At 44.3% G+C, this 27956-nt stretch overlaps 1 protein-coding gene across 3 annotated transcripts in view; it reads right to left on the reverse strand.

Annotated features, from left to right (window-relative positions):
• Positions 1–27956, reverse strand: part of HMGA1 (high mobility group AT-hook 1) — a 436480-nt gene that overhangs the window by 16310 nt on the left and 392214 nt on the right. For all 3 annotated transcript variants that reach the window (XM_082244638.1, XM_082244637.1, XM_082244636.1), the window contains exon 2: positions 5146–5248. In XM_082244638.1, coding sequence (XP_082100764.1) covers positions 5146–5238 — 93 coding nt within the window. In that variant the 5' untranslated portion in view covers positions 5239–5248. The remainder of the gene's footprint in view (positions 1–5145; positions 5249–27956) is intronic.

The raw sequence follows: 27956 nt of genomic DNA on the forward strand, positions 1-27956 counted from the left end.
CAACACAACAAACATTTTTGCAGCATTGCTCCATACACAATTACTTTCCTGCAGGCTGCACAGGATGCCATCATCTGAACTAGCTTGCCCACTATGTATGTGGAGCTATTAGATGAATAACAGGCAACTCATCACTGCTGATCTAATTTAAAATCATTTGGGGGGAAAAAAAAAAAAGTCATTTTCGGTCTTCAGCCAAGGGCATCCTGAATTTTCGGTTTCGGCCCAAAATTTTCATTTCGGTGCATCCCTAAATATTTTTGTATGTAGGTGTGCAGTTATGTTCATACGTGCATGTACGGTATATGGACAGATTGTGAATTTAGTTGGGGGGGGGGGGGGCTTAAATAGTGACAATGCAAGTCTGTTCTGTGTAGGTTCTAGCTACATAGAGGGAAAAAAGTATTTGATTCCCTGCTGATTTTGTACATTTGCCCACTGATAAAGCAACGATCAGTCTAATTTTAATGGTAGATTTTAAAACAGTGAGACAAAACAAATATCCAGACCACCAAACTTCAAAAAAAGAAAAGAAAAACAAGTTCCATTGATTTTCGTTTTGAGTGAAATAAGTATTTGATCCCCTATGAATCCGCAAGACTTCTGACTCCCAGGTGTCTTCTAGACAGGCAACGAGCTGAGATTAGGAGAGCCTCCTAAAGGGAATGCTCCCAATCTCAGCTCATTACCTGGATATAAAAGACACCTGTCCACAGAAACCATCAGATTCCAATCTCTCCACCATGGCCAAGACCAAAGCGCTGTCCAAGGATGTCAGGGACAAGATTGTAGACCTACACAAGGCTGGAATGGGCTACAATACCATCGCCAAGCAGCTTGGGGAGGGTGACAACAGTTGGTGTGATTATTCGCAAATGGAAGAAACACAAAACCGTCAAACTCCCTCAGTCTGGGGTTCCATGCAATATCTCACTTTGTGGAGTTTTAATGATCATAATGGTGAGGAATCAGCCTAGAACGACACGGGAGACTTGTCAATGATCTCAAGGCAACTGGGACCATAGTCACCAAGAAAACCATTGGTAAAACTATGCGTAAAGGACTTAAATCCTGCAGTGCCCGCAAGGTCCCCATACTCAAACACGTACAGGCCCCGTCTGAAGTTTACAAACATCTAAATGATTCAGAGAAGAACCGGGTGAAAGTGTTGTGGTCAGATGAAACCAAAATCGAGCTCTTTGGTATCAACTCAACTCACCATGTTTGGGGGAGAAGGAGAAATGCTGCCTATGACCCCAAGAACACCATTCCCCCACCATCAAACATTGAGGTGGAAACATTATGCTTTGGGGAGGCTTTCCTGCCAAGGAGACAAGACCACTTCACTGCATCAAAGGGACAATGGACATGGCCATGTGCTATCACCTCCTTCCCTCAGCCAGGGCATTGAAAATGGGCCACGGATGGGTATTCCAGCATGACAATGACCCAAAACACAGCCAAGGCAAAAGAGTGGCTCAAGAAGACTGGAGGGGGATCTCCAAAGAGGGGGGACAAAACCCCTCCTGAGATGTGTGCAAACCTGGTGGCCAACTAAAAGAAACGTCTGACATCCGATTGCAAACAAGGGTTTTGCCACCAAGTAAGCCATGTTTTGCGAAGTGCTCAAATACTATTTCATGCTCTAAAATGCAAAATGTATAACTTTTTTGAAATGCATTTTTCTGGATTTTTTTTTATTCTGTCCCACTGTTAAAATAAACCTACCATCAAAACTATAGACTGACCATTTCTTTATCAGTGAGCAAACATACAAAACCAGCAGGAGATCAAAATACTTTTTACTCACTGTAGGCTTAACAGATGCTTGCTTGTCTCCCTCCTGTCTATCTGGTGCCTCCTGCCAAGCAGGACCCAGGCTCACCAGTGGACTGCAGAGCCCAAGAGACATGGCTGGAGAGTGAAATTGCCACAAGTCCGTGGAAGCAATTGGAAACTGGATTGCTTCCACTTTACACACTCTTGGCTACTAGGGAGTAAAACACACATTGCTGCTGAATTATACAACTTATGTTGGCGGTTAAGATATGATTACAGATGTGGGGCACTACACTGATTGGCCATCTTCAATTATGTGGGCTGGTAATTGATTCTGTGTGGAATATATAAATAAGGGAAGGTGTGGTGATTGTACAACGATCTTATCAGGTGGGCTGGACCATACATACATATTTTAACACATAAGGATTAGAAAATAGATATATCTTCATGCCAATCTAGTCCTGACTTTCCCACCATGCAAAATGTGTAGCTGTGTGTGAGATATAGATATAAAGATTTATGCCTCCCTTTACTTCACCATTTGGCATCTACTAGTGGGACTTACTATTTTGGTAAATATAAGCAATATTTCCACCTTAAGATATTTTTCAGTGAATACCCTTCATATATGATGCCCTGAATATGTGTAAACTTCTATATAGATCTTGTTTTTGGCTATAATCTTTGGCACCCCTTGCGCTCACTTCTGAGCGCAAGGGGTGCCAAAGATTTTAGGAGGTTCTGCTGTACACTGTGGAGACAAAGGTTCACACCGATTATAATTTTAAGGATTAAGACTGATCGGGATGGTAAAAACGTGCCTAAGCATTTTCAAGTTACACAGCATGTAGGCCATTTGAAGTTACTTAATTGTAGTTCTAGAACATATTCTGCTTTTAGATCTTGCTCTTATGTGCTCCTGAAGAGAATTGGTTGAAACTCATTTCTCATGTGGACTTTTCCATCTGTCAATAAGAATGATGTATTATGGATTTACATATTCCGTGTGTAACAGACAGTCATATTTTTTTTAATCTGTATAAAATAGATTTTTATCAGTTTGAATATGCGAATTACCACGCTTTCTAAAAATGTGACCCTGGAAAAGTCCTTGCGACATTGGTTTTAATCAACAAAATTGGATTTGGCACATACGCATATTACCTGTCAGAAGTGCAGTTAATTCTCCAATAAAGTATGGGGCTTGCATAGAGGAAGACCAAAAGGAAAAATGTATGCAGCTGGGGAGAGGTCAGTATAATGTCTTGGGTTGTTCTGCATAGAGACGCAAATAGAGATCTGAATTTGCTTGTATTTTAGGGGTTTAGGTCGAAAAGTCTGGACCAACTTGGATATGTTCTCCCCCATTTGTTGAACAGGATGGAATGCCAAAACTATAACTATGCAGTTGCTGGTATCTCAACAGGGGCAGCTACAAAAGAGAATCTCAGTTTAAAGGAGTAGTAATTTACCAGTAAAAGCCAACATAGCACAAGTGGTGTTCCCATCTATCCCCCACATAAAAAAAACAAAAAAAACCCACGCGCAAGGCCCCCGTAACCAAGCTGGAGCTAGAGGAATAGTCTCTGGGGCCAGGTCACCATTTACATTCCATCTGTCCCAGATAATCAAAGTTGGTAAGATCAGTGGAACGGTCCAGGCAAAAAGACCACTGCCCCCCAAGCACTTTGTAACCGCACCCACAGTTTCAGCAGTTATGATACCAATTCATTGGGCCAACATCCAGCCCAGCATCCGATGCCCTGGCCACAGTGTTCCTACAGTTTCTTCCAAGTATATCTACTTCACCCTGTCAAAGGCCTTTAAAGCATCAGACTGCATTAGGTAGGGAGCTCTCAGGATCATGCTTTGCCCAATGCAAAACATTAAGGGCTCTGACAGCGTTATCACATGCTTCTCGACCTACCATAAAGCCAGTTTTAATCAGGATGCATAATTTGAATTCACGTGGCCAAAATGTTTTGAAAAGATTTTAGGGTCTGTATTTAAGGAAATAAGCCTATAATTTGATCAGAAGGAAGGGTCCTTCCCTGGTTTGTGCAATACCATCCATGCAAGCCAATAAAGCCTCTTTAAAAAGGTTTGAGTCAGTAATAGCAAAGTATTGGCACATTGGTTCCACCAGAGTTTTTTTTATTTTTAACATGGGTAGGTAAAACAGTCAAGTTCCAGACTCTTAGTTGAAGGGCAGAGATAACCATGCCCAGTTCTAGTTCAGTAATAGGGCATTCCAGATATCTTATTTGGCCAGAAAGTCATGGAAAAGCTGTCCCAAGTACTTCTTTAAGTGATCCTTCAGTTGAGTGTCCATTACGGAGGAAGAAGTTGGAAGGTCAAATAAGTATAGAATTTGACACTATCGGGCTATGGCACAAGTATCCAACACAGGTTGGTTCCGCACCAACATACTATGATATGGCATGAGCCAGTTTTCTCGGTGCCTTAGCTAACAGCAATATTTTTTGCATGTTCATAAAACCGATGGGCATTCCATGTATGGTTGAATCACTGTGGCGGATCTGCCAGAAATTCTCCCCCCCCACACTCACATGTCACAGGTGCCAGTCGGCTGCAGGACCATTCAAAATGCACAGCTTGTGCATTCACAGTAGGCAGCCAGCTGTGAAGCCACAAGGAATCACTGCCTGCTGCCCACAGGAAACATGCCAATGCCAGCATCAGGCTCCAGAAAAGTTTTTCCTAATCATTGCATAGGACTACAACAGATTTACAGGCAAAAATATAACACACACGTTAAACCCTTTTATTGTAATATTAAAGTGAAACTTCACCCAATAAGGTCAGTTCCACTTTATGTCCTCGTCCAATGTAAACCCCCCCCCCCCCTCCAATGACCCATTCTTACTTCCTGCTGGAACTGCCAAGGTGGAAGTTCTTAACCCCTTCCCGCAGGAACCTGTAGGTCTGTTAAAGCGCAACTCGGCTTGAGCATGCAGTGGGGAACCGACTTAAGACACAAGGAGCCGCAGCAGACTTCCCATAGTACACATGTTGGTGCTGGGAACCTGAAGAACTGGTTCGGGTAAGGATGGTGTTGGACCACTGGACAGACAAGTGTCCTTTTATTAGAAGTCAGAAGCTACATTTGATGCTTTAACTCAAAAGTCTCAGTATTATGCTTTAAGATGAAGTTAAATATTGGTTTAGTATTGCCAAACCGTGGCAAGTTTTAGTGCTCTTTATCGTATAGAGTCCTGGGTTGGATCCCCATCGAACACACCAAATGCATGTTGCGGTCCTCCACCACATACAATTTTATTAGAAATAATGAACAGAAAGTGGCTTGAGTAGGAAGGCTTTTATGAAAAAAACATCTCCCACCTGTGGCTTCTTCCGTGGACGACCTCTACCACGCTTCTCAGTCTCCTCCGTAGAAGCCCCCTTTGCTGCTGCCTTAGCCTTTGAGTCACTCATTTTGAAATATCTGCAGAAAACAAAATGCATTCATAGGCCAATTAAAAGCATACTTTTTGTAGTAAGTTCAATATAAATTCCCTAGGTGGAAAAACAACCATATGCAAGGAGATTCAGAAAATTGCCTAGAGGGACATTTGGGCTATTTTGCATAAAAAAAAAAAAAAAAAAAAAAAAAAAAAAAAAAAGGGACAGCATACTTAAGTGCTAGTATCCAAACAATTGAGCCTGGCCATTTCCGATCACTTCTGTGGACACCAGGGGTCTCCAAACTTTTTAAAGGGCTGGTTTATTGCCATTCAGATTTAGGAGTGGGCCAGACTGGCTAATGGAGTAGCAAACGCCCCCAACATCAGTAGAAAAGCAATGATCCATTATTGGCATCAGTAGGAGGAAGAGTGCCTTTTTGATGGCGTTAATGGAAAGAATGACCCCCCATTATTGGTGTCAGCTGGAGGAATAGTGCCCCTAGGGCCAGATAAAGGCAGGGAAAAATGTGGTGTCTGGCCTTTGGGCCAGTTGAGATCACTAGTGTATACTTTAAGGGTGCAAGAACCTTGACCACCATTAACATGGGCCTGAACTAAAAGTTTACCCACATTTTTTGCCTTGAATTGCTCTTGAAAAATAGCAATGTCCTTCTGGTAAGCGACTGCTAGGGTACATCTGCGCTCATATCCTCAACCTTATCCAAGTGCTAGATCAGCCAAGGCAACATTGCCTCTTGAATTCTGGTCTTACAAGATTTTTGTTCTGAGGAAACTGTACCCAAGGATCTGCAGTGCAAGATTTCCCTACTTTTGCTGCATTCATTCTGTGGAGAATATTTATCCACCTTTGGATCACCAGTAATCAGGGTAGCCGCTATGACAAAGAATTCTCTACCACCAAAATGGATGTCCCATTTACAGTGCAGAAGGCATTGTGAACCAGTGAAGTGGAGGAGATCTGCACATAGCATATTTGCATTCTGCAGGCACAGCTTCCACAGTAGAGATCCTCTCGACAAAACTGCCATTCAAGTGTAACAAAACAAAAACTCCATACTGACATCCATACTTTTCATGGCATGGGTCTAAAAGCATATGCTTCCGACAAAGTATTTAAAAAGTCAGTGATTATGTAATTGCCATTTCCGCACAAAAGCATGTCTACCAATTCTGTCCCAAGAATGGATTGCTCAGAATAAAGCCTGTGGTGGGTTTAATTTACTTCTTCCCCTACAGGTCTAAGCAAGGCCAGGGTGCTTTTGCTTTGGAGGAGGACAATGTAAATCCTGTGCAATTTATGCGCTTATTTGCACTTTGTGTTAAGCGTGTGCACAGCACCACAGAGCTTAAAGCGGAGTTCCACCCTGGGAATACTTTAATAAAAATACCCCCGGGACAGTCAGGGCTAGTGCATTCCACAATGGCTAGCCTCTGATCTGTCCCGGGTTGCACTTACCTTTTAGAAGAAATACTTACCTTGAAAATGTATTGTCCAGCGCTGCCATCTCAGGTGTGGGCAGCTTGAAGCCAGCGCGATCCTCTTCTGCGTCCTCGTCCGTCTTCGGTCCCACAATATACTGCGCCGGCCCCACCGTCACTTCCGGTGCATCAGCGTCATCCCTGCACAGCTTCTGGGCATGCCCAGAAGCTGTTTAGCAAGGTATGACGGCGCCTGCACCGGAACCGACGTCGGGGCCGGTGCAGGCACATTGATTCCTGGGAGCGATGACGTTCAGCTCCCAGGAATCATTGCAGGCCAGGAAGTGACAAATCGCCGTGGCCGCCGAGGGGAGGAAGTAAGGCGAGTATATTTTCTTCTAAACCAGGTAAGTAAAAAAAATGAAAAAAAATAAATTGCAATTATCCATTTGTTTTTCAGGTGACCCCGGGCATGAAGATGGAGGCAAGTTTAATTTTAGGGTGGAACTTCGCTTTAAGGCCCCTTTCACACTATCCGTCCAGACGGATTCCGTTTTTTCTCAGCGGGGGATCGAGCCGCCGATCCCCCGCTGAACAGAGGATGACAGCTGTGTCTCCGCTCTGTGTGCAGAGACACAGCTGTCAGTTCCCCATGCATCTCTATGGGGGAAATCGGATGGTAACGGACCGTCGGTCAGTTCTCATCCGATCCGCTGGACGGATGGAAAATAGGGTTTCCATCCATCCAGATTTGACGGATCGGATGTCAGCGGACATGTCTCCGCTGCCCGATAGGGGGCCAAAGAAAAAAGCCAGTGGATCAAACCACAGAGTGCAGCAGACTACCAACTGGCAAGTATTCTTCATTAGAGCTTTGTACAGTGTTGTGGCCAGCAGGAAGGCATGGGGGACCGAGCTAAATTGTTTAACAAGTAGCATTTATGTCCTTTGCAGGCTGCCTTCCAAATTTGATTTAGGGTATTTTAGGTGGGTTCACATACAAAGTATTTTTGAACCTTTAATAGAATTCACCCTTTTCATCTGCACCTTTGGATTTCTTGAAGACTTCTGCTGATGTTTTAGGATCACCATACACATTACAATTTGACTGCACAATCAACTTTAGATTTTCTGACAGACCACTTTTTTCTTCTACAAATCAAGACTGATGTAATGGGTTCCCAGAGGGGCATATACCAAAAAAAAAAATGCTCTACCTATAAAATGGATGGCAGTCCCCTGGCTGTTCAACCACACTTGGCATGTACACATTTAAACTTGTTAATGGTCTTCTAGTTCATCCTCACCTGAGCACAGCAGAATGAAAATGTTTATTGATCACCTGGTTAACTTTTATGTTAACTGCTTATTCTAATATTTGAACACCCATTTTGGATGCACAGACGTTAGCGCTGCTAGTGCAATTAACTTGGCAACAACTCCCATTTTGAATAGAATGAAAATTATGACAAAGATCTTGCAAGATGGATTCTTTTAGAACACATGCCTAAAGAACTTTAATGTCATCATTCTCGAAGAAGCCTTAAAGAGAAGGCTGAGAATAAACCTGTTAACTCTGCATGCACTAATAGTACATTTCTGTTTAATTACATTTTAATCATCAATATTTGCATGACATGCCACAGATCTTTAAAGATGTATGGGATTCCCCCTTCATTTATACTTGCCTAGGTGGAGCGATGCTGCACCTATCCCCGGCGCCTCTACACTGAGAACTGAGCAATCAAACACTGCCAATCGCTCAGTTCTGACAGCTCCCTGAGCAGAGAGCTGCTATCAGTTTGCCCCCTCCTCACTCATTGGTGCCCTGGGCTGTGGAGGGGTGGGGAGCGGCTGCTGAGAGACTGAGCCGGGTGTCGGTACAGGCACCTAGCGGATCCTGACTACGTGATCGGGATGACTGTGCCTGGACTTCTGTGACGTCAGCAGAGAGCTAAATTCTGCCTGCTCTCCTGTGATCCGTAGGCAATGTACAGCCAAACAAGCTTTGGCTGTACATCTCCTTTAAAGGGATTGTAAAGGTAGGTTTTTTTTTTTTTTTTATCTCAATGAATTAGGATAAAAAAATAATAAAAAAAGCGATGTTGCAGAGTTTCTCAGTTGCCCAGGACTCTGCTAATTGGCTGAGACAGCAGTGCAATTGGCTCCCACTGCTGTCAATCAGGAGAGGGGCGGGGCCAATCTGCTGCTCCATGTCTGAATGGACACAGGGAGCTGTGACTGCTCAGGTGCCCCCATAGCAAGCTGCTTGCTGTGGGGGCACTCAATAGGAAGGAGGGGCCAGGAGCACAGAAGAGGGACCCGACAAGAGGGGGAGGATCTGGGCCTCTGTGCAAAACCAACTGCACAAAGCAGGCAACTTTTTTTTTTTTTTTTTTAAACACCACAAGCTTTTACAATCACTTTGCATTCTGCAGGCACAGCTTCCACAGTAGAGATCCTCTCGACAATAAAACTGCCATTCAAGTGCAACAAAAACTCCATACTGACATCCATACTTTTCATGGCATGGGTCTAAAAGCATATGCTTCTGACAAAGTATTTAAAAAGTCAAAGTGCAAGGTATACAAATTGCTAAACCTGCTTACACCTGTGGATACCATGATATATGGCAGCTCCCAACCCTACAAGTATGCTGAATATGCACTTATGCTGTTAAAGCATATTTAAACCCAAACAAAATAGTGCAGCTTACACATCCTAAAATGTAGTAGCTACATTAGTTTTTTTTTCCCCCTGTATTTTCAGGAGCTTCCAATAAAGTCTGCTGGGGTCAAAACAACTGAGCAACAAAACAAGCAAAAAAACACTGAACGGGCTCTTTAGGGCCAAAAATGCACATCTGTGCTCCTATACAAGTCAACTGAACTCCTAACACCTAATCATCATGAGCATAGCTTTTTCAAGAAAGTTTAAAAGGCATTCTAGGGGAGTGATTTATTGTACAGGAGCTTCTTTGGGGAAGAATTGCTTGTTTTAGAACCACAGACTTGTTGGAATTTATTTCTGGTTCTCCCATTTGCCTATGGGGGCAAAAAAACCAAACCGCCTGACAAGTGCAACAGGCATCTAGCAACAAGCACCAGAGTGCTCAAGTGAGAACAGACCATTGTTACAGATAAAGCAGCCCTTTCATTTCAATGTGCTGCCCTACCCACTACAATGCAGGGAAAGCAATCACCAACCCGTTTTTGAAATCTTGATGCACTAAATTGCATGGTGGACGTGGTACCATGCAGTTGAGAGCATGAAACTGTGCCGCAGTTTACAATATGTGGAGGTGCCATTAAGAAATGAAGGAATCCTTCGCGTCTGCTAAAGTGCATTCCTCTGAGTTAGGAACATGTGCATGCGATTTAACACGTTTCTCCACAGAAATATGAGCCTAGGGTCTAATGATGGCATTTTTTGGGCACAAAGCTTGTACAGGCGTGGAGTGCTTTTTTTAGCCTGTGAACGCAACTTTATGTAGACCTGTGTCAATGCAAAAAGATGACTCCAGGCATATTAGATGTTCACAAGCAAAAAAAAAAAAAAAAAAAAAAAAAAAAAAAAAAAAAAAAAAGATCTGTCACAGGCACATTCAGGAAAGATGCTGAAAAGCAGCAAAAAAGTGGAATGCGCCCTGATGTTAGACGTGTCTAGCGTTTTGAGTGTTCATGTATTCCAAAAGCCAGCATAAATTAATATTCTGGCAAACAATGTCTTTATTTAGCAGGCCCAATTGGACCCAGAGGTAGGCGGATGTAAACGAACACAAGTCCATTTACACCTGCCCATAGGGATAAATGGACCTTCTGACCAAATCCATCAAAAAATTAATATCTGATGCCCATCTGAAAGGGGCCTACAGTGGAACTATCCTCAACTAGAATCCAGCGATGTGCTGTCGCCAGAACTCCCCACTGGCTGCTGATATCTTCAGGTCTCGATTGCCAGCCCCTGTCATTGGCCGGGCAGGAGAGGTCACACCCATGCATGCGCAGGAGTTAAATTATATTCAGCATTCCCAACTTGTGCACCTTACTGTATAGGGGCGGGCAGGCAAGTAGCTTTAATGCAGAATTCTGAATTAAAACCTTACCTGTCCACTCATTTTTATTCCTAGACTAAAGTTCCACTTTAGTGTTGAGTGTTTGTAGCCATGCGTTACAAAATGCTCAGGTGTGAAAGGGTCCTAAAAAAGGGCTAAAGGTCATTTTCAGCCTGCTTTCACACCTCAGCTGAAAGAATTTCAAGCTTTGTGCAAGTGTTTCTGCAAACCTCAGGTGTTTTCTTCCTGGGCTCGGCAAGAGAAAGAGCAATTCTAGATTAGAAGGCATTTCAGGCGTGCAAACACGTCATGCATTTACAGGTGCACACATTAAGTCTATGCCTAAAAATCTTATGTACTTTGCATGTAAAGAAAGTTTCTGCAAACATTGTCTGAACACAAGCAGCTACTCACTCCACACAGGTGCCACAGGACACTTTGCATTTTCTCAAGGAATGCAAAGCGGTCCCAATTGGACATGGTGGAACAGCAATGTGATGTTCTCCACCTCATCCAGTCAGAGAAGTGTGTGCATTTCACTGAGCAAGCTTAGTTTACGCTTTTTTCGTAGGCAGTTTTTGCCCCCACAGACCGTCATTTACACCGGAGTGATTTGAAACTTAAGGTTTGGCTTTTTGCACTGTTACACTGGACTAGTGAAAATATATGCCATACCTGTGGGATCCCTGTAGGTGATAAATCACTTTAATAGTCACCATAACTACAGCGATTGCATGCACAGTGAGCGACCCCTTATGCTCCCAATTCAGCAGGACAGCCGCTCAGCACAGGTTCCAGAATTTACCAGCATTCAACCATCGTACCAGTGCCTACCAAGTTATTTCCAACTTCTATAGGGATCCCACAGATATGGCACATACATGTACAACTTTTGTTGTCAAATTTAACTGTTTTTCCTCAAGGATAGATGCACAGAAAGCAAGTTTATGTGCCATGTTAAGACCAGAATGTAGTGTTTGATCCAGAGCTGCGAGATATTCTACAATATGCTTGCATAATATCGCACATCGACAGCCCCACACAGCTGCTGTGCAGTGACACGAGCAATATTGTGATGCAATACAAATGGCCACTGCCCTCATTTATACCTGGCCTTTGTAGCAAGGACCACATAGAAGGGCAAAGCATGCAAAACCAAAAAAATTCCCAGTTCAAATTTCCAACCATTAAACAAAAAATCCAGCGCTAGATAACATGGAAATGAAAGAAGCAGCTGAACACTGGGATAGATCAAACCTAACAAAACCTATAACAGACAAAAAAACTAGCAGTAGTGCAGCGCTTTAAATATGACGACAATATGCATAAATTTGAAAGTCCATAAAGTCCACAGCAATGACACCTTCAGTTCAGGAAAAGGTGAGCGATATGCACCACTATACAGAGTGAATCCTTCCACCATAGAATATCAAAGCCTCTCACCTCCAGCAATCGACCACTAGGGGTCACTACGCCATGTAATACAACTGCAGACACCAAAACTCTTGCTAGGATCGACTCGATACGGGCATGTCATCCTGGTGATCCAGTCAGCACGTCTGTTTTGCAAAAGGACACGCTCTCTAGTAGAATGTATCAGTTACAGAGGCAAACCATGTATCGCTGACAGATGTGCTTGCAATGATCAGCTTTTATTTATTTATGCCCTTATCAATGATTCATTCTCAACAGGACACCAGGCATATATCTCACAGGTGAAATGAGTATTGTTCACTGATACACATCGTCCTGTTTTCACACCATTTCCATTTACTACATGTTCTCCTGGCGGACAGTCCAAGCCTTCACCACATCTACCATCTACAATCAATGGGCTCTCTGGACATAAAGCTAGCACTTGTCGCGGTGTGGCAATAAAGTTTGTCACCAAGAACAGGAAATTTTCTCCCTAAGAAGGCTTTACAAAGTCCCCCATGTCCCACATCCTTTGCTGATATTCATGCAGGTCTTTAATAACTGAACATCCTTTGAGTTTTATTACAGAAGGTAATTTTCCATATTTAAAGCGCTGCACTACTGCTAGTTTTTTCAACTTACCAACCGAATCATCCTGTCAAACAGTATGCGTTAAAAACAGGGGTTTAGTTAGCACACATTTACAAATACGTGTCAACCACAGAGCCCTGTGAAGGCACCCCAGTATGTGCTGTAGTCGTAATTCCAAATTTTGAGCCTCTTTTGTGGAGGAATCTTACCAAATTAGCCGACAGCAACCCCGCCCCCCTGCATGCTAGCAGTCTTTCAAATGGACTGTTTCTAACATCATGCCCATAGACCAGCTCTGGACGTAATGGCAGGAACAGTCCACCGCTGGACGTGGTTTTCCAGATGATTGAAGGGGCACATCCCCACTGCAAGGGAGAATACATTTTTTTTCATGGAGTTCTTTAACCTCTTAGCGCCATCGCCTCACGACTCTTTAAGAGGTTTATGACGCCGGGAGGAAGGACGCGGCTCAACGGCACGTGACTGCCGTGATTGGCTGTCACAGCTGTCCAAAAGCTCCTGATCGCAAGGAGCGATCCGAGAGGCAATGGTCGGGAGTAGGCAGCGCGCTCACTCGGCAAGATGCATTGCCAGCAATTCACACAAATATGCAGCCCCTCAGCGCTAAGGGCCAGACGCCTAGAGGCCGCATATTTGCGTACGGCCGGCACCAAGAGCTTAGGCTCCAATCACAACTGCATGTCATGCCAACATATGATTTTCAGCAAATCAGCAGCTAAGTGGTTATCTCTTCCAACTGGCAGGACTAGGGTTCTCGGTTTGAATACTAACTACAGAATTACCTCCCTGGACTTTGCATGCTCTCCCCCTGTGCGGGTTTCCTCCCACACTCCAAAGACATGCTGGTAGGTTATTTAGCCCTAGTACGTATACATGCGAGTTAAAGCAGAACTCCCACTTTTTTTGAGGAAAAAGCATTCCCCTCTGGGTGATCTATGTACATTGCAAGGGGTTATAACAACCTTTGTTGCAGATTCCTATTGTTTGTGATTCTGAAGAAATCCCCGTTTGTTCCTTTGTGCTTAATGAGTCTAATGGGAGTGATTTCATAATTATCAGTCAGCTGTGCAGCTGCAGAGCACTGAGGAAATCTGCTAGCCCGGCATTCCTTTAGACATGTTCCTATTGGGGGTATCTTCCCAAAAAGTTACATTTTTGTTGCAGGGGATGCCAGAAATCTGACTTTTATCTTAGGCAGACTTCTGGGAAAATTGGTGAGGCAATCACACAAGCAGGAAATGATGTTTCTGGGGTGTGGTCAGAACACATTCCGTTTACAGAACAGCTCCAGGTAGCCATATTGCATTGCATTATCAGAACATTACAGCGGCTGCACATTGAAATAGTAAAGGTAAATTTTAACAACAAAAACAATATGACTTGTGTCGCAATTGTATACGCTATATTGTTTATTTGCCATTTCCCCCCCCCCACAAAAGTGGAGTTACCCTTTAAGCCTAAAACACAAGCTAAATGTCAGCCAGTTCAATAGAAATGTGTGTATTGCAGCCGGTCTGACAGGGTCGACAGCTCAAGACCAAAAAAGGCCTGCCAACTGGCTCCTGATGGAGTGGGGGGGGATTGTCAGGAACACAATAGCACAGAAGGGGAGATCCCTGTCCTAACATTGGATTGTTAGCAGGGATCAACCGATTATCGGAGGTTGATATTCACTTTTTGAAGTATCGGCCACAAACTGGCCGATATCACTTCAAGTGGTTGTACGGGAGCGATGCCTGCAGCTACAGACATCACCCCAGTACCGTCTTTTAGTGTGGATGGTCTGCTTTCTTGTAACAATCGATGTGGCTAAGCAGCCACTCCGCTATTACAAGCAGCGGGAGGAACGTCCCCCTCCCTCCTGCCTAGGTCTTTCGTCCCGTAAATCGGCTTTGATCTGGTCTCCAATGTAGTAACCCGGAAGCAATGTCATGACATCACTTCCGGTTACTGGCGCCCTAAAGGCGTCAGATTTAAAAAAAAAACAAAAACATATGACCGTATTCAAAACAGCCAAACTTGGCGTTTTGAAGAATTTAACTGCAGAGGAGGGATTTGGGGTCTTTAAGACCCCTCCATAAAGAGTACCTGTCACAAGGGATGTTTACATTCCTTGCAACAGAAAAAAAAAAACACATGCGATGGGGGAACCCTGCAAATCCACAGCGGGTTCCCGCATTGCATTCAAATTGCAGGCAGTTCACCCTGCCATATGCAAACTTCTGGGGGTGTCAATACAAAGTGAACAACACCCCCAGATCAGTTTGCGTATCGCAGTGCGTACGGCCAGTTTCGACATGAATCAGATCGCATAGGTGTGCACCACCATGCGATCCAATTCTGCTGCGGACCCAAAAAAGTGTCCTGTGCGTGTTGTGCCTGAATGTGATGCAAATTTAGCCATAAATTTGCACCGCACAGACATTGCATGTGATGTTCAGTGCCGGTTCACACTTCCGCATGTGCGGCGATCATATGCAATATCGGAGCGCACTGCTCCTTCATTACATGCGATCGAATGTGCAGTGCGAATTCAGCCACTTTGTATGGCTAAATTCGCACTGCACCCGCACAAAAGTCACACATGAGGCATTTTTTAAGCCGCATCAGGATCGGATCGCACAGTGGTTCACACTTGTGCGATCCGATCCTGTGCGAACTGTCAGATCGCACTGCGATATGCGATCAAACTGGGGGTGTCGTTAACATTTTATTGACATCCCCAGCGTATCGCATATGGCAGTGTGAACTGCCAGATGTGCGTTTGCGATGCAGGAACAGGCTGCGAATTCGCAGCCTACCCGCATCGCACAAATGTGACCCGGCACTCAGAGCAGTTTGCACCGCATTGCATGCAATGTCTATCATCGCACTAATGTGAACCGGGACTGAACGTCAGCACCAAATATTGGACTAAAGGATGGCCAGAAAATTGCTATTGGCCTTGAAAAAAGCGATATTGGCCGATCCCTAATTGTTAGTACAGCAGTTGCAACCTGAGTGGTCAGTATTTATGCTCAGCAGCTCAGACCTGAGCGTAATGTCTACTAGGCTTTAGGGACCTTATGGCACTTTTCCACTGCATGGAACCGAACGGTTCGACTCGCTTTTGTGCTTTTCCACTGCTGGTACCGCATGGTGTAGGAACGGTTCGGTGGCGCTTTTCCACTGCATGAAACCGAACAGTACGGCTCTCAAAAACAGTACGACCTCAATTGTGGTTCCAAGAAGTACCATACTGGTACCATATCCCACAATCCTTTGCATGCAGTCACTACTAGCCACTGATTGGTCAGAGAATCGTTCTCACCCACATGACTTTAGTACTACTTTAGTGGAAAAGCAAACCATACCGAACCGTTCCAACACCGTACCATGCGATACCAGCAGTGGAAAAGCAAACCAGGCCAGCCAAGCAGAGCCGGTGTTCCGTGAGAAAAACCTACCCTCGTCACTTCTGGTTGCACGGCACTGTGTGTAATGCAGCGGTTACATTAAAACAGCTGTGCTGCAATACGAGTGATCTCCGCTCCTGTCCCTTCCCTCATCTCGGCTACTAAATATAAAAGCGGCGGCGGGTGTGTGAGAACATAAATCACGGAGCCGCCAGCCGCTTTTATATTTACTAGCCAAGATCAGGGGAGTGACAGGAACAGGAGCGGAGATGACTTATATTGCAGCACAGCTGTTTTAATGTAAGCGTGGGTAGGTTTTTTTCACGGACACCGTGATAATTTCCTACTCGTGCGCATGCGCACTACTCAGCTCCTCAGCTCTTTCATTAGGTATCCGGGGCTGTGAGCATGCGCACTGCTGCGCTGCTCAGCTGTTCCTGGCCGGAAGTGACGACAGTAGGTTTTTCTCACGGGGTAGGTAATTCTCACGTTACACCGGCACTTGCAGTGGAAAAGTGCCATTAGATTGTAAGCTCCTTGAGGGCAGGGACTGAACATAGAATACATGAAAAATGCTCCATAAATTGACGTTATACAACTACATTTTTCGCACAAACCGCAGGGTGGCCCATTCAAATGAAAGAGGCGGTAAAGTAGCTCACTGAGCATTTTTCCATATTCCGACATGCCTTTCCTAGTCAAATTAGCGGTGTCCTTAATTTACGGCACCGCTATACACATTTTTCCTCGTGCTCCTGAAACGCACAGGTGCGAATCGGGCCTCAAGCCTTTCCGGCGAAGCATCACACAGGTGTGATCAGGGCCTACACATGCTATGAATCACATGAAAAAAGCTCATCTTATACAAGTACTGAAAAATGCCTCCAATCACCCAGATACAGGAGAATGAGGGAGAAAGTAGCATTTCAAGCTACCATGTCAGGTTTGGTGAGGATTCGCCCATCAGCATACAGAATAAAGCTATGTAGGTCATTAAATGAAGCAGCACACAGTCCTAGGTCTAAGTTTTCCTCACAGCAGCCATTATTAGAGCCTCATTCATCGTGTACACCCCAGCACATGGACACAACAAGACCTCGTGTCCGCTCCCTCATTCACAGGCACCTTGCAGCGCAGCCCCGGCCACCATCTCCACCACACACACATACAATGTACCCGGCAAGCAGCTCACCTTCCCCCACAACAAAGCCGCCCTATAGAAAAGACAGAAAAGGAAATACATACCCTTATTTTTTTCCTGAAGGAAAGGACAATTACCCCCACCCCTCCCCCGCTCCTATATTTATACTATCAGCCCAGATTAAAGGCTTGGGAGGGCGTGTTTGTACCCCGCCGATGTCATCTGGTGGGAGGGGGGACTACAATTCATAGGGAAGAAAGGCGTGGCCGCCTTAACCCTTCCAGCACGACGTATTGTTAGCGCTCCGCGCTGCCTTCCTATGATGGAGGCCAGGTGTCTGCCGCAAGAAAACCTCAGACACGCCCCCCTTAGAACAAGCATGGGGCGGCGGGAGGGAGAGAGTGAAAAAAAAAAAAAGCAGAAGCGAGATAAGATAAAATGGACGGTGTGGAGTCGTTGCCTCACACATAATCGTGCATTTCATTCATTACCTTCTCCCAGCGTTCCTAATATGAAACTTTCAATGTACAGATTTTAACAGACCTGCTTTTTAATGTTTCTATAGAATAAGTAGGATTTTGAATAGCTTAATAAAAAGGAGTGAAGCAGAAAGTCGTGTGAGGAGAGGGAGGGAGCGAGCAGTCATGGCGGTGAAGTGGTTAAAGGAGGATGCCCTCCTGACAAAGCCTGTGGTGTGGCTTCTCCTCAGCGCGCACACAAGGCAGGCATGGAGCTGAGGTAGAACACCAACACGTGTGCCACTTTCCAATACAAAGGGGGCTTCCCTCCCTCCTTCACTGTATACACCACAAATACAGGGACGTCACACATGTTCGCTTTGCACATTTTTTATGGCGGTTTCAGTCACAAAAACCTTCATGAGGGCAATGCAACCTACCACTAGCCGGGTCTATTCAAACTGGAAGCCACCAAAGTTGTTGCTGCGTGTTACCTTCACTGCACACACCACAAATACAGGGACTTCACACATGTTCGCTTTGCATGTGTTTTCTTTTTCTTTTTTGGTGGTTTCAGTCACAAAAACCCTCCTGAGGGTAATGCAACCTACCATTAGCCGGGTCTATTAAAACTGGAAGCCACCAAAACTGTTGCTGCGTGTTTCCTTCACTGCATACACCACAAATACAGGGACTTCACGCATGTTCGCTTTGCATGTGGTTTTTTTTTTTTTCTTTTTGGCGGTTTCAGTCACAAAAACCTTCATGAGGGCAATGCAACCTACCATTAGCCGGGTCTATTCAAACTGGAAGCCACCAAAACTGTTGCTGCGTGTTACCTTCACTGCATACACCACAAATACAGGGACTTCACGCATGTTCGCTTTGCATGTGTTTTATTTTTTATTTTTGGCGGTTTCAGTCACAAAAACCTTCATGAGGGCAATGCAACCTACCACTAGCCGGGTCTATAAAAACTGGAAGCCATCAAAACTGTTTCTGCGTGTTTCCTTCACTGCATACACCACAAATACAGGGACTTCACGCATGTTCGCTTTGCATGTGGTTTTTTTTTTTTTCTTTTTGGCGGTTTCAGTCACAAAAACCTTCATGAGGGCAATGCAACCTACCACTAGCCGGGTCTATTCAAACTGGAAGCCACCAAAATTGTTGCTGGGTGTTTTTTTTTTTTTTTTCAATTTTGTATAGAAATTGCTACTATGACTATGAGTACCAAAACTGTGTACCAAAGTAGCAATAACAATACAGACAAGACACCAGAGATGAGATCAGGGGTCCTCCAAACTTATCTCTGGTCAAACCCTGAACTTGCGCTCTTTTTTTTTACTGCGGCATGATGGGCAGAGCAGCTTGTTACATAGTTACATAGTCAGGTTGAAAAAAGACACAAGTCTATCTAGTTCAACCAATAAAAAACAACAATAACCATACAAGAAAGTTGTGTGAGGGGAGGGAGGGAGTGAGTGAACATGGCGGTGAAGTGGTAAAGGAGGATGCCCTCCTGACAAAGCCTGTGGTGTGGCTTCTCCTCAGCGCGCACACAAGGCAGGCATGGAGCTGAGGTAGAACACCAACACGTGTGCCACTTTCCAATACAAAGGGGGCTTCCCTCCCTCCTTCACTGTATACACCACAAATACAGGGACGTCACACATGTTCGCTTTGCACATTTTTTATGGCGGTTTCAGTCACAAAAACCTTCATGAGGGCAATGCAACCTACCACTAGCCGGGTCTATTCAAACTGGAAGCCACCAAAGTTGTTGCTGCGTGTTACCTTCACTGCACACACCACAAATACAGGGACTTCACACATGTTCGCTTTGCATGTGTTTTCTTTTTCTTTTTTGGTGGTTTCAGTCACAAAAACCCTCCTGAGGGTAATGCAACCTACCATTAGCCGGGTCTATTAAAACTGGAAGCCACCAAAACTGTTGCTGCGTGTTTCCTTCACTGCATACACCACAAATACAGGGACTTCACGCATGTTCGCTTTGCATGTGGTTTTTTTTTTTTTCTTTTTGGCGGTTTCAGTCACAAAAACCTTCATGAGGGCAATGCAACCTACCATTAGCCGGGTCTATTCAAACTGGAAGCCACCAAAACTGTTGCTGCGTGTTACCTTCACTGCATACACCACAAATACAGGGACTTCACGCATGTTCGCTTTGCATGTGTTTTATTTTTTATTTTTGGCGGTTTCAGTCACAAAAACCTTCATGAGGGCAATGCAACCTACCACTAGCCGGGTCTATAAAAACTGGAAGCCATCAAAACTGTTTCTGCGTGTTTCCTTCACTGCATACACCACAAATACAGGGACTTCACGCATGTTCGCTTTGCATGTGGTTTTTTTTTTTTTTCTTTTTGGCGGTTTCAGTCACAAAAACCTTCATGAGGGCAATGCAACCTACCACTAGCCGGGTCTATTCAAACTGGAAGCCACCAAAATTGTTGCTGGGTGTTTTTTTTTTTTTTTTCAATTTTGTATAGAAATTGCTACTATGACTATGAGTACCAAAACTGTGTACCAAAGTAGCAATAACAATACAGACAAGACACCAGAGATGAGATCAGGGGTCCTCCAAACTTATCTCTGGTCAAACCCTGAACTTGCGCTCTTTTTTTTTACTGCGGCATGATGGGCAGAGCAGCTTGTTACATAGTTACATAGTCAGGTTGAAAAAAGACACAAGTCTATCTAGTTCAACCAATAAAAAACAACAACAACCATACAAGAAAGTTGTGTGAGGGGAGGGAGGGAGTGAGTGAACATGGCGGTGAAGTGGTAAAGGAGGATGCCCTCCTGACAAAGCCTGTGGTGTGGCTTCTCCTCAGCGCGCACACAAGGCAGGCATGGAGCTGAGGTAGAACACCAACACGTGTGCCACTTTCCAATACAAAGGGGGCTTCCCTCCCTCCATCCCTGCATACACCAGAAATACAGGGACGTCACACATGTTCGCTTTGCACATTTTTTATGGCGGTTTCAGTCACAAAAACCTTCATGAGGGCAATGCAACCTACCACTAGCCGGGTCTATTCAAACTGGAAGCCACCAAAGTTGTTGCTGCGTGTTACCTTCACTGCACACACCACAAATACAGGGACTTCACACATGTTCGCTTTGCATGTGTTTTCTTTTTCTTTTTTGGTGGTTTCAGTCACAAAAACCCTCCTGAGGGTAATGCAACCTACCATTAGCCGGGTCTATTAAAACTGGAAGCCACCAAAACTGTTGCTGCGTGTTTCCTTTACTGCATACACCACAAATACAGGGACTTCACGCATGTTCGCTTTGCATGTGGTTTTTTTTTTTTTCTTTTTGGCGGTTTCAGTCACAAAAACCTTCATGAGGGCAATGCAACCTACCATTAGCCGGGTCTATTCAAACTGGAAGCCACCAAAACTGTTGCTGCGTGTTACCTTCACTGCATACACCACAAATACAGGGACTTCACGCATGTTCGCTTTGCATGTGTTTTATTTTTTATTTTTGGCGGTTTCAGTCACAAAAACCTTCATGAGGGCAATGCAACCTACCACTAGCCGGGTCTATAAAAACTGGAAGCCATCAAAACTGTTTCTGCGTGTTTCCTTCACTACATACACCACAAATACAGGGACTTCACGCATGTTCGCTTTGCATGTGGTTTTTTTTTTTTTCTTTTTGGCGGTTTCAGTCACAAAAACCTTCATGAGGGCAATGCAACCTACCATTAGCCGGGTCTATTCAAACTGGAAGCCACCAAAACTGTTGCTGCGTGTTACCTTCACTGCATACACCACAAATACAGGGACTTCACGCATGTTCGCTTTGCATGTGTTTTATTTTTTATTTTTGGCGGTTTCAGTCACAAAAACCTTCATGAGGGCAATGCAACCTACCACTAGCCGGGTCTATAAAAACTGGAAGCCATCAAAACTGTTTCTGCGTGTTTCCTTCACTGCATACACCACAAATACAGGGACTTCACGCATGTTCGCTTTGCATGTGGTTTTTTTTTTTTTCTTTTTGGCGGTTTCAGTCACAAAAACCTTCATGAGGGCAATGCAACCTACCATTAGCCGGGTCTATTCAAACTGGAAGCCACCAAAACTGTTGCTGCGTGTTTCCTTCACTGCATACACCACAAATACAGGGACTTCACGCATGTTCGCTTTGCATGTGTTTTATTTTTTATTTTTGGCGGTTTCAGTCACAAAAACCTTCATGAGGGCAATGCAACCTACCACTAGCCGGGTCTATAAAAACTGGAAGCCATCAAAACTGTTTCTGCGTGTTTCCTTCACTGCATACACCACAAATACAGGGACTTCACGCATGTTCGCTTTGCATGTGTTTTTTTTTTTTTTCTTTTTGGCGGTTTCAGTCACAAAAACCTTCATGAGGGCAATGCAACCTACCATTAGCCGGGTCTATTCAAACTGGAAGCCACCAAAACTGTTGCTGCGTGTTTCCTTCACTGCATACACCACAAATACAGGGACTTCACGCATGTTCGCTTTGCATGTGTTTTATTTTTTATTTTTGGCGGTTTCAGTCACAAAAACCTTCATGAGGGCAATGCAACCTACCACTAGCCGGGTCTATAAAAACTGGAAGCCATCAAAACTGTTTCTGCGTGTTTCCTTCACTGCATACACCACAAATACAGGGACTTCACGCATGTTCGCTTTGCATGTGTTTTCTTTTTTGGAGGTTTCAGTCACAAAAACCTTCATGAGGGCAATGCAACCTACCACTAGCCGGGTCTATTCAAACTGGAAGCCACCAAAATTGTTGCTGGGTGTTTTTTTTTTTTTTTTCAATTTTGTATAGAAATTGCTACTATGACTATGAGTACCAAAACTGTGTACCAAAGTAGCAATAACAATACAGACAAGACACCAGAGATGAGATCAGGGGTCCTCCAAACTTATCTCTGGTCAAACCCTGAACTTGCGCTCTTTTTTTTTACTGCGGCATGATGGGCAGAGCAGCTTGTTACATAGTTACATAGTCAGGTTGAAAAAAGACACAAGTCTATCTAGTTCAACCAATAAAAAACAACAACAACCATACAAGAAAGTTGTGTGAGGGGAGGGAGGGAGTGAGTGAACATGGCGGTGAAGTGGTAAAGGAGGATGCCCTCCTGACAAAGCCTGTGGTGTGGCTTCTCCTCAGCGCGCACACAAGGCAGGCATGGAGCTGAGGTAGAACACCAACACGTGTGCCACTTTCCAATACAAAGGGGGCTTCCCTCCCTCCATCCCTGCATACACCAGAAATACAGGGACGTCACACATGTTCGCTTTGCACATTTTTTATGGCGGTTTCAGTCACAAAAACCTTCATGAGGGCAATGCAACCTACCACTAGCCGGGTCTATTCAAACTGGAAGCCACCAAAGTTGTTGCTGCGTGTTACCTTCACTGCACACACCACAAATACAGGGACTTCACACATGTTCGCTTTGCATGTGTTTTCTTTTTCTTTTTTGGTGGTTTCAGTCACAAAAACCCTCCTGAGGGTAATGCAACCTACCATTAGCCGGGTCTATTAAAACTGGAAGCCACCAAAACTGTTGCTGCGTGTTTCCTTTACTGCATACACCACAAATACAGGGACTTCACGCATGTTCGCTTTGCATGTGGTTTTTTTTTTTTTCTTTTTGGCGGTTTCAGTCACAAAAACCTTCATGAGGGCAATGCAACCTACCATTAGCCGGGTCTATTCAAACTGGAAGCCACCAAAACTGTTGCTGCGTGTTACCTTCACTGCATACACCACAAATACAGGGACTTCACGCATGTTCGCTTTGCATGTGTTTTATTTTTTATTTTTGGCGGTTTCAGTCACAAAAACCTTCATGAGGGCAATGCAACCTACCACTAGCCGGGTCTATAAAAACTGGAAGCCATCAAAACTGTTTCTGCGTGTTTCCTTCACTGCATACACCACAAATACAGGGACTTCACGCATGTTCGCTTTGCATGTGGTTTTTTTTTTTTTCTTTTTGGCGGTTTCAGTCACAAAAACCTTCATGAGGGCAATGCAACCTACCATTAGCCGGGTCTATTCAAACTGGAAGCCACCAAAACTGTTGCTGCGTGTTACCTTCACTGCATACACCACAAATACAGGGACTTCACGCATGTTCGCTTTGCATGTGTTTTATTTTTTATTTTTGGCGGTTTCAGTCACAAAAACCTTCATGAGGGCAATGCAACCTACCACTAGCCGGGTCTATAAAAACTGGAAGCCATCAAAACTGTTTCTGCGTGTTTCCTTCACTGCATACACCACAAATACAGGGACTTCACGCATGTTCGCTTTGCATGTGGTTTTTTTTTTTTTCTTTTTGGCGGTTTCAGTCACAAAAACCTTCATGAGGGCAATGCAACCTACCATTAGCCGGGTCTATTCAAACTGGAAGCCACCAAAACTGTTGCTGCGTGTTTCCTTCACTGCATACACCACAAATACAGGGACTTCACGCATGTTCGCTTTGCATGTGTTTTATTTTTTATTTTTGGCGGTTTCAGTCACAAAAACCTTCATGAGGGCAATGCAACCTACCACTAGCCGGGTCTATAAAAACTGGAAGCCATCAAAACTGTTTCTGCGTGTTTCCTTCACTGCATACACCACAAATACAGGGACTTCACGCATGTTCGCTTTGCATGTGTTTTTTTTTTTTTTCTTTTTGGCGGTTTCAGTCACAAAAACCTTCATGAGGGCAATGCAACCTACCATTAGCCGGGTCTATTCAAACTGGAAGCCACCAAAACTGTTGCTGCGTGTTTCCTTCACTGCATACACCACAAATACAGGGACTTCACGCATGTTCGCTTTGCATGTGTTTTATTTTTTATTTTTGGCGGTTTCAGTCACAAAAACCTTCATGAGGGCAATGCAACCTACCACTAGCCGGGTCTATAAAAACTGGAAGCCATCAAAACTGTTTCTGCGTGTTTCCTTCACTGCATACACCACAAATACAGGGACTTCACGCATGTTCGCTTTGCATGTGTTTTCTTTTTTGGAGGTTTCAGTCACAAAAACCTTCATGAGGGCAATGCAACCTACCACTAGCCGGGTCTATTCAAACTGGAAGCCACCAAAATTGTTGCTGGGTGTTTTTTTTTTTTTTTTCAATTTTGTATAGAAATTGCTACTATGACTATGAGTACCAAAACTGTGTACCAAAGTAGCAATAACAATACAGACAAGACACCAGAGATGAGATCAGGGGTCCTCCAAACTTATCTCTGGTCAAACCCTGAACTTGCGCTCTTTTTTTTTACTGTGGCATGATGGGCAGAGCAGCTTGTTACATAGTTACATAGTCAGGTTGAAAAAAGACACAAGTCTATCTAGTTCAACCAATAAAAAACAACAACAACCATACAAGAAAGTTGTGTGAGGGGAGGGAGGGAGTGAGTGAACATGGCGGTGAAGTGGTAAAGGAGGATGCCCTCCTGACAAAGCCTGTGGTGTGGCTTCTCCTCAGCGCGCACACAAGGCAGGCATGGAGCTGAGGTAGAACACCAACACGTGTGCCACTTTCCAATACAAAGGGGGCTTCCCTCCCTCCATCCCTGCATACACCAGAAATACAGGGACGTCACACATGTTCGCTTTGCACATTTTTTATGGCGGTTTCAGTCACAAAAACCTTCATGAGGGCAATGCAACCTACCACTAGCCGGGTCTATTCAAACTGGAAGCCACCAAAGTTGTTGCTGCGTGTTACCTTCACTGCACACACCACAAATACAGGGACTTCACACATGTTCGCTTTGCATGTGTTTTCTTTTTCTTTTTTGGTGGTTTCAGTCACAAAAACCCTCCTGAGGGTAATGCAACCTACCATTAGCCGGGTCTATTAAAACTGGAAGCCACCAAAACTGTTGCTGCGTGTTTCCTTCACTGCATACACCACAAATACAGGGACTTCACGCATGTTCGCTTTGCATGTGGTTTTTTTTTTTTTCTTTTTGGCGGTTTCAGTCACAAAAACCTTCATGAGGGCAATGCAACCTACCATTAGCCGGGTCTATTCAAACTGGAAGCCACCAAAACTGTTGCTGCGTGTTACCTTCACTGCATACACCACAAATACAGGGACTTCACGCATGTTCGCTTTGCATGTGTTTTATTTTTTATTTTTGGCGGTTTCAGTCACAAAAACCTTCATGAGGGCAATGCAACCTACCACTAGCCGGGTCTATAAAAACTGGAAGCCATCAAAACTGTTTCTGCGTGTTTCCTTCACTGCATACACCACAAATACAGGGACTTCACGCATGTTCGCTTTGCATGTGGTTTTTTTTTTTTTCTTTTTGGCGGTTTCAGTCACAAAAACCTTCATGAGGGCAATGCAACCTACCATTAGCCGGGTCTATTCAAACTGGAAGCCACCAAAACTGTTGCTGCGTGTTACCTTCACTGCATACACCACAAATACAGGGACTTCACGCATGTTCGCTTTGCATGTGTTTTATTTTTTATTTTTGGCGGTTTCAGTCACAAAAACCTTCATGAGGGCAATGCAACCTACCACTAGCCGGGTCTATAAAAACTGGAAGCCATCAAAACTGTTTCTGCGTGTTTCCTTCACTGCATACACCACAAATACAGGGACTTCACGCATGTTCGCTTTGCATGTGTTTTCTTTTTTGGAGGTTTCAGTCACAAAAACCTTCATGAGGGCAATGCAACCTACCACTAGCCGGGTCTATTCAAACTGGAAGCCACCAAAATTGTTGCTGGGTGTTTTTTTTTTTTTTTTCAATTTTGTATAGAAATTGCTACTATGACTATGAGTACCAAAACTGTGTACCAAAGTAGCAATAACAATACAGACAAGACACCAGAGATGAGATCAGGGGTCCTCCAAACTTATCTCTGGTCAAACCCTGAACTTGCGCTCTTTTTTTTTACTGCGGCATGATGGGCAGAGCAGCTTGTTACATAGTTACATAGTCAGGTTGAAAAAAGACACAAGTCTATCTAGTTCAACCAATAAAAAACAACAATAACCATACAAGAAAGTTGTGTGAGGGGAGGGAGGGAGTGAGTGAACATGGCGGTGAAGTGGTAAAGGAGGATGCCCTCCTGACAAAGCCTGTGGTGTGGCTTCTCCTCAGCGCGCACACAAGGCAGGCATGGAGCTGAGGTAGAACACCAACACGTGTGCCACTTTCCAATACAAAGGGGGCTTCCCTCCCTCCTTCACTGTATACACCACAAATACAGGGACGTCACACATGTTCGCTTTGCACATTTTTTATGGCGGTTTCAGTCACAAAAACCTTCATGAGGGCAATGCAACCTACCACTAGCCGGGTCTATTCAAACTGGAAGCCACCAAAGTTGTTGCTGCGTGTTACCTTCACTGCACACACCACAAATACAGGGACTTCACACATGTTCGCTTTGCATGTGTTTTCTTTTTCTTTTTTGGTGGTTTCAGTCACAAAAACCCTCCTGAGGGTAATGCAACCTACCATTAGCCGGGTCTATTAAAACTGGAAGCCACCAAAACTGTTGCTGCGTGTTTCCTTCACTGCATACACCACAAATACAGGGACTTCACGCATGTTCGCTTTGCATGTGGTTTTTTTTTTTTTCTTTTTGGCGGTTTCAGTCACAAAAACCTTCATGAGGGCAATGCAACCTACCATTAGCCGGGTCTATTCAAACTGGAAGCCACCAAAACTGTTGCTGCGTGTTACCTTCACTGCATACACCACAAATACAGGGACTTCACGCATGTTCGCTTTGCATGTGTTTTATTTTTTATTTTTGGCGGTTTCAGTCACAAAAACCTTCATGAGGGCAATGCAACCTACCACTAGCCGGGTCTATAAAAACTGGAAGCCATCAAAACTGTTTCTGCGTGTTTCCTTCACTGCATACACCACAAATACAGGGACTTCACGCATGTTCGCTTTGCATGTGGTTTTTTTTTTTTTTCTTTTTGGCGGTTTCAGTCACAAAAACCTTCATGAGGGCAATGCAACCTACCACTAGCCGGGTCTATTCAAACTGGAAGCCACCAAAATTGTTGCTGGGTGTTTTTTTTTTTTTTTTCAATTTTGTATAGAAATTGCTACTATGACTATGAGTACCAAAACTGTGTACCAAAGTAGCAATAACAATACAGACAAGACACCAGAGATGAGATCAGGGGTCCTCCAAACTTATCTCTGGTCAAACCCTGAA

The sequence above is a fragment of the Pelophylax lessonae genome (genome assembly GCF_965119305.1).
Source record: "Pelophylax lessonae genome assembly, chromosome: 2".
In the NCBI taxonomy this organism is placed as follows: domain Eukaryota; kingdom Metazoa; phylum Chordata; class Amphibia; order Anura; family Ranidae; genus Pelophylax; species Pelophylax lessonae.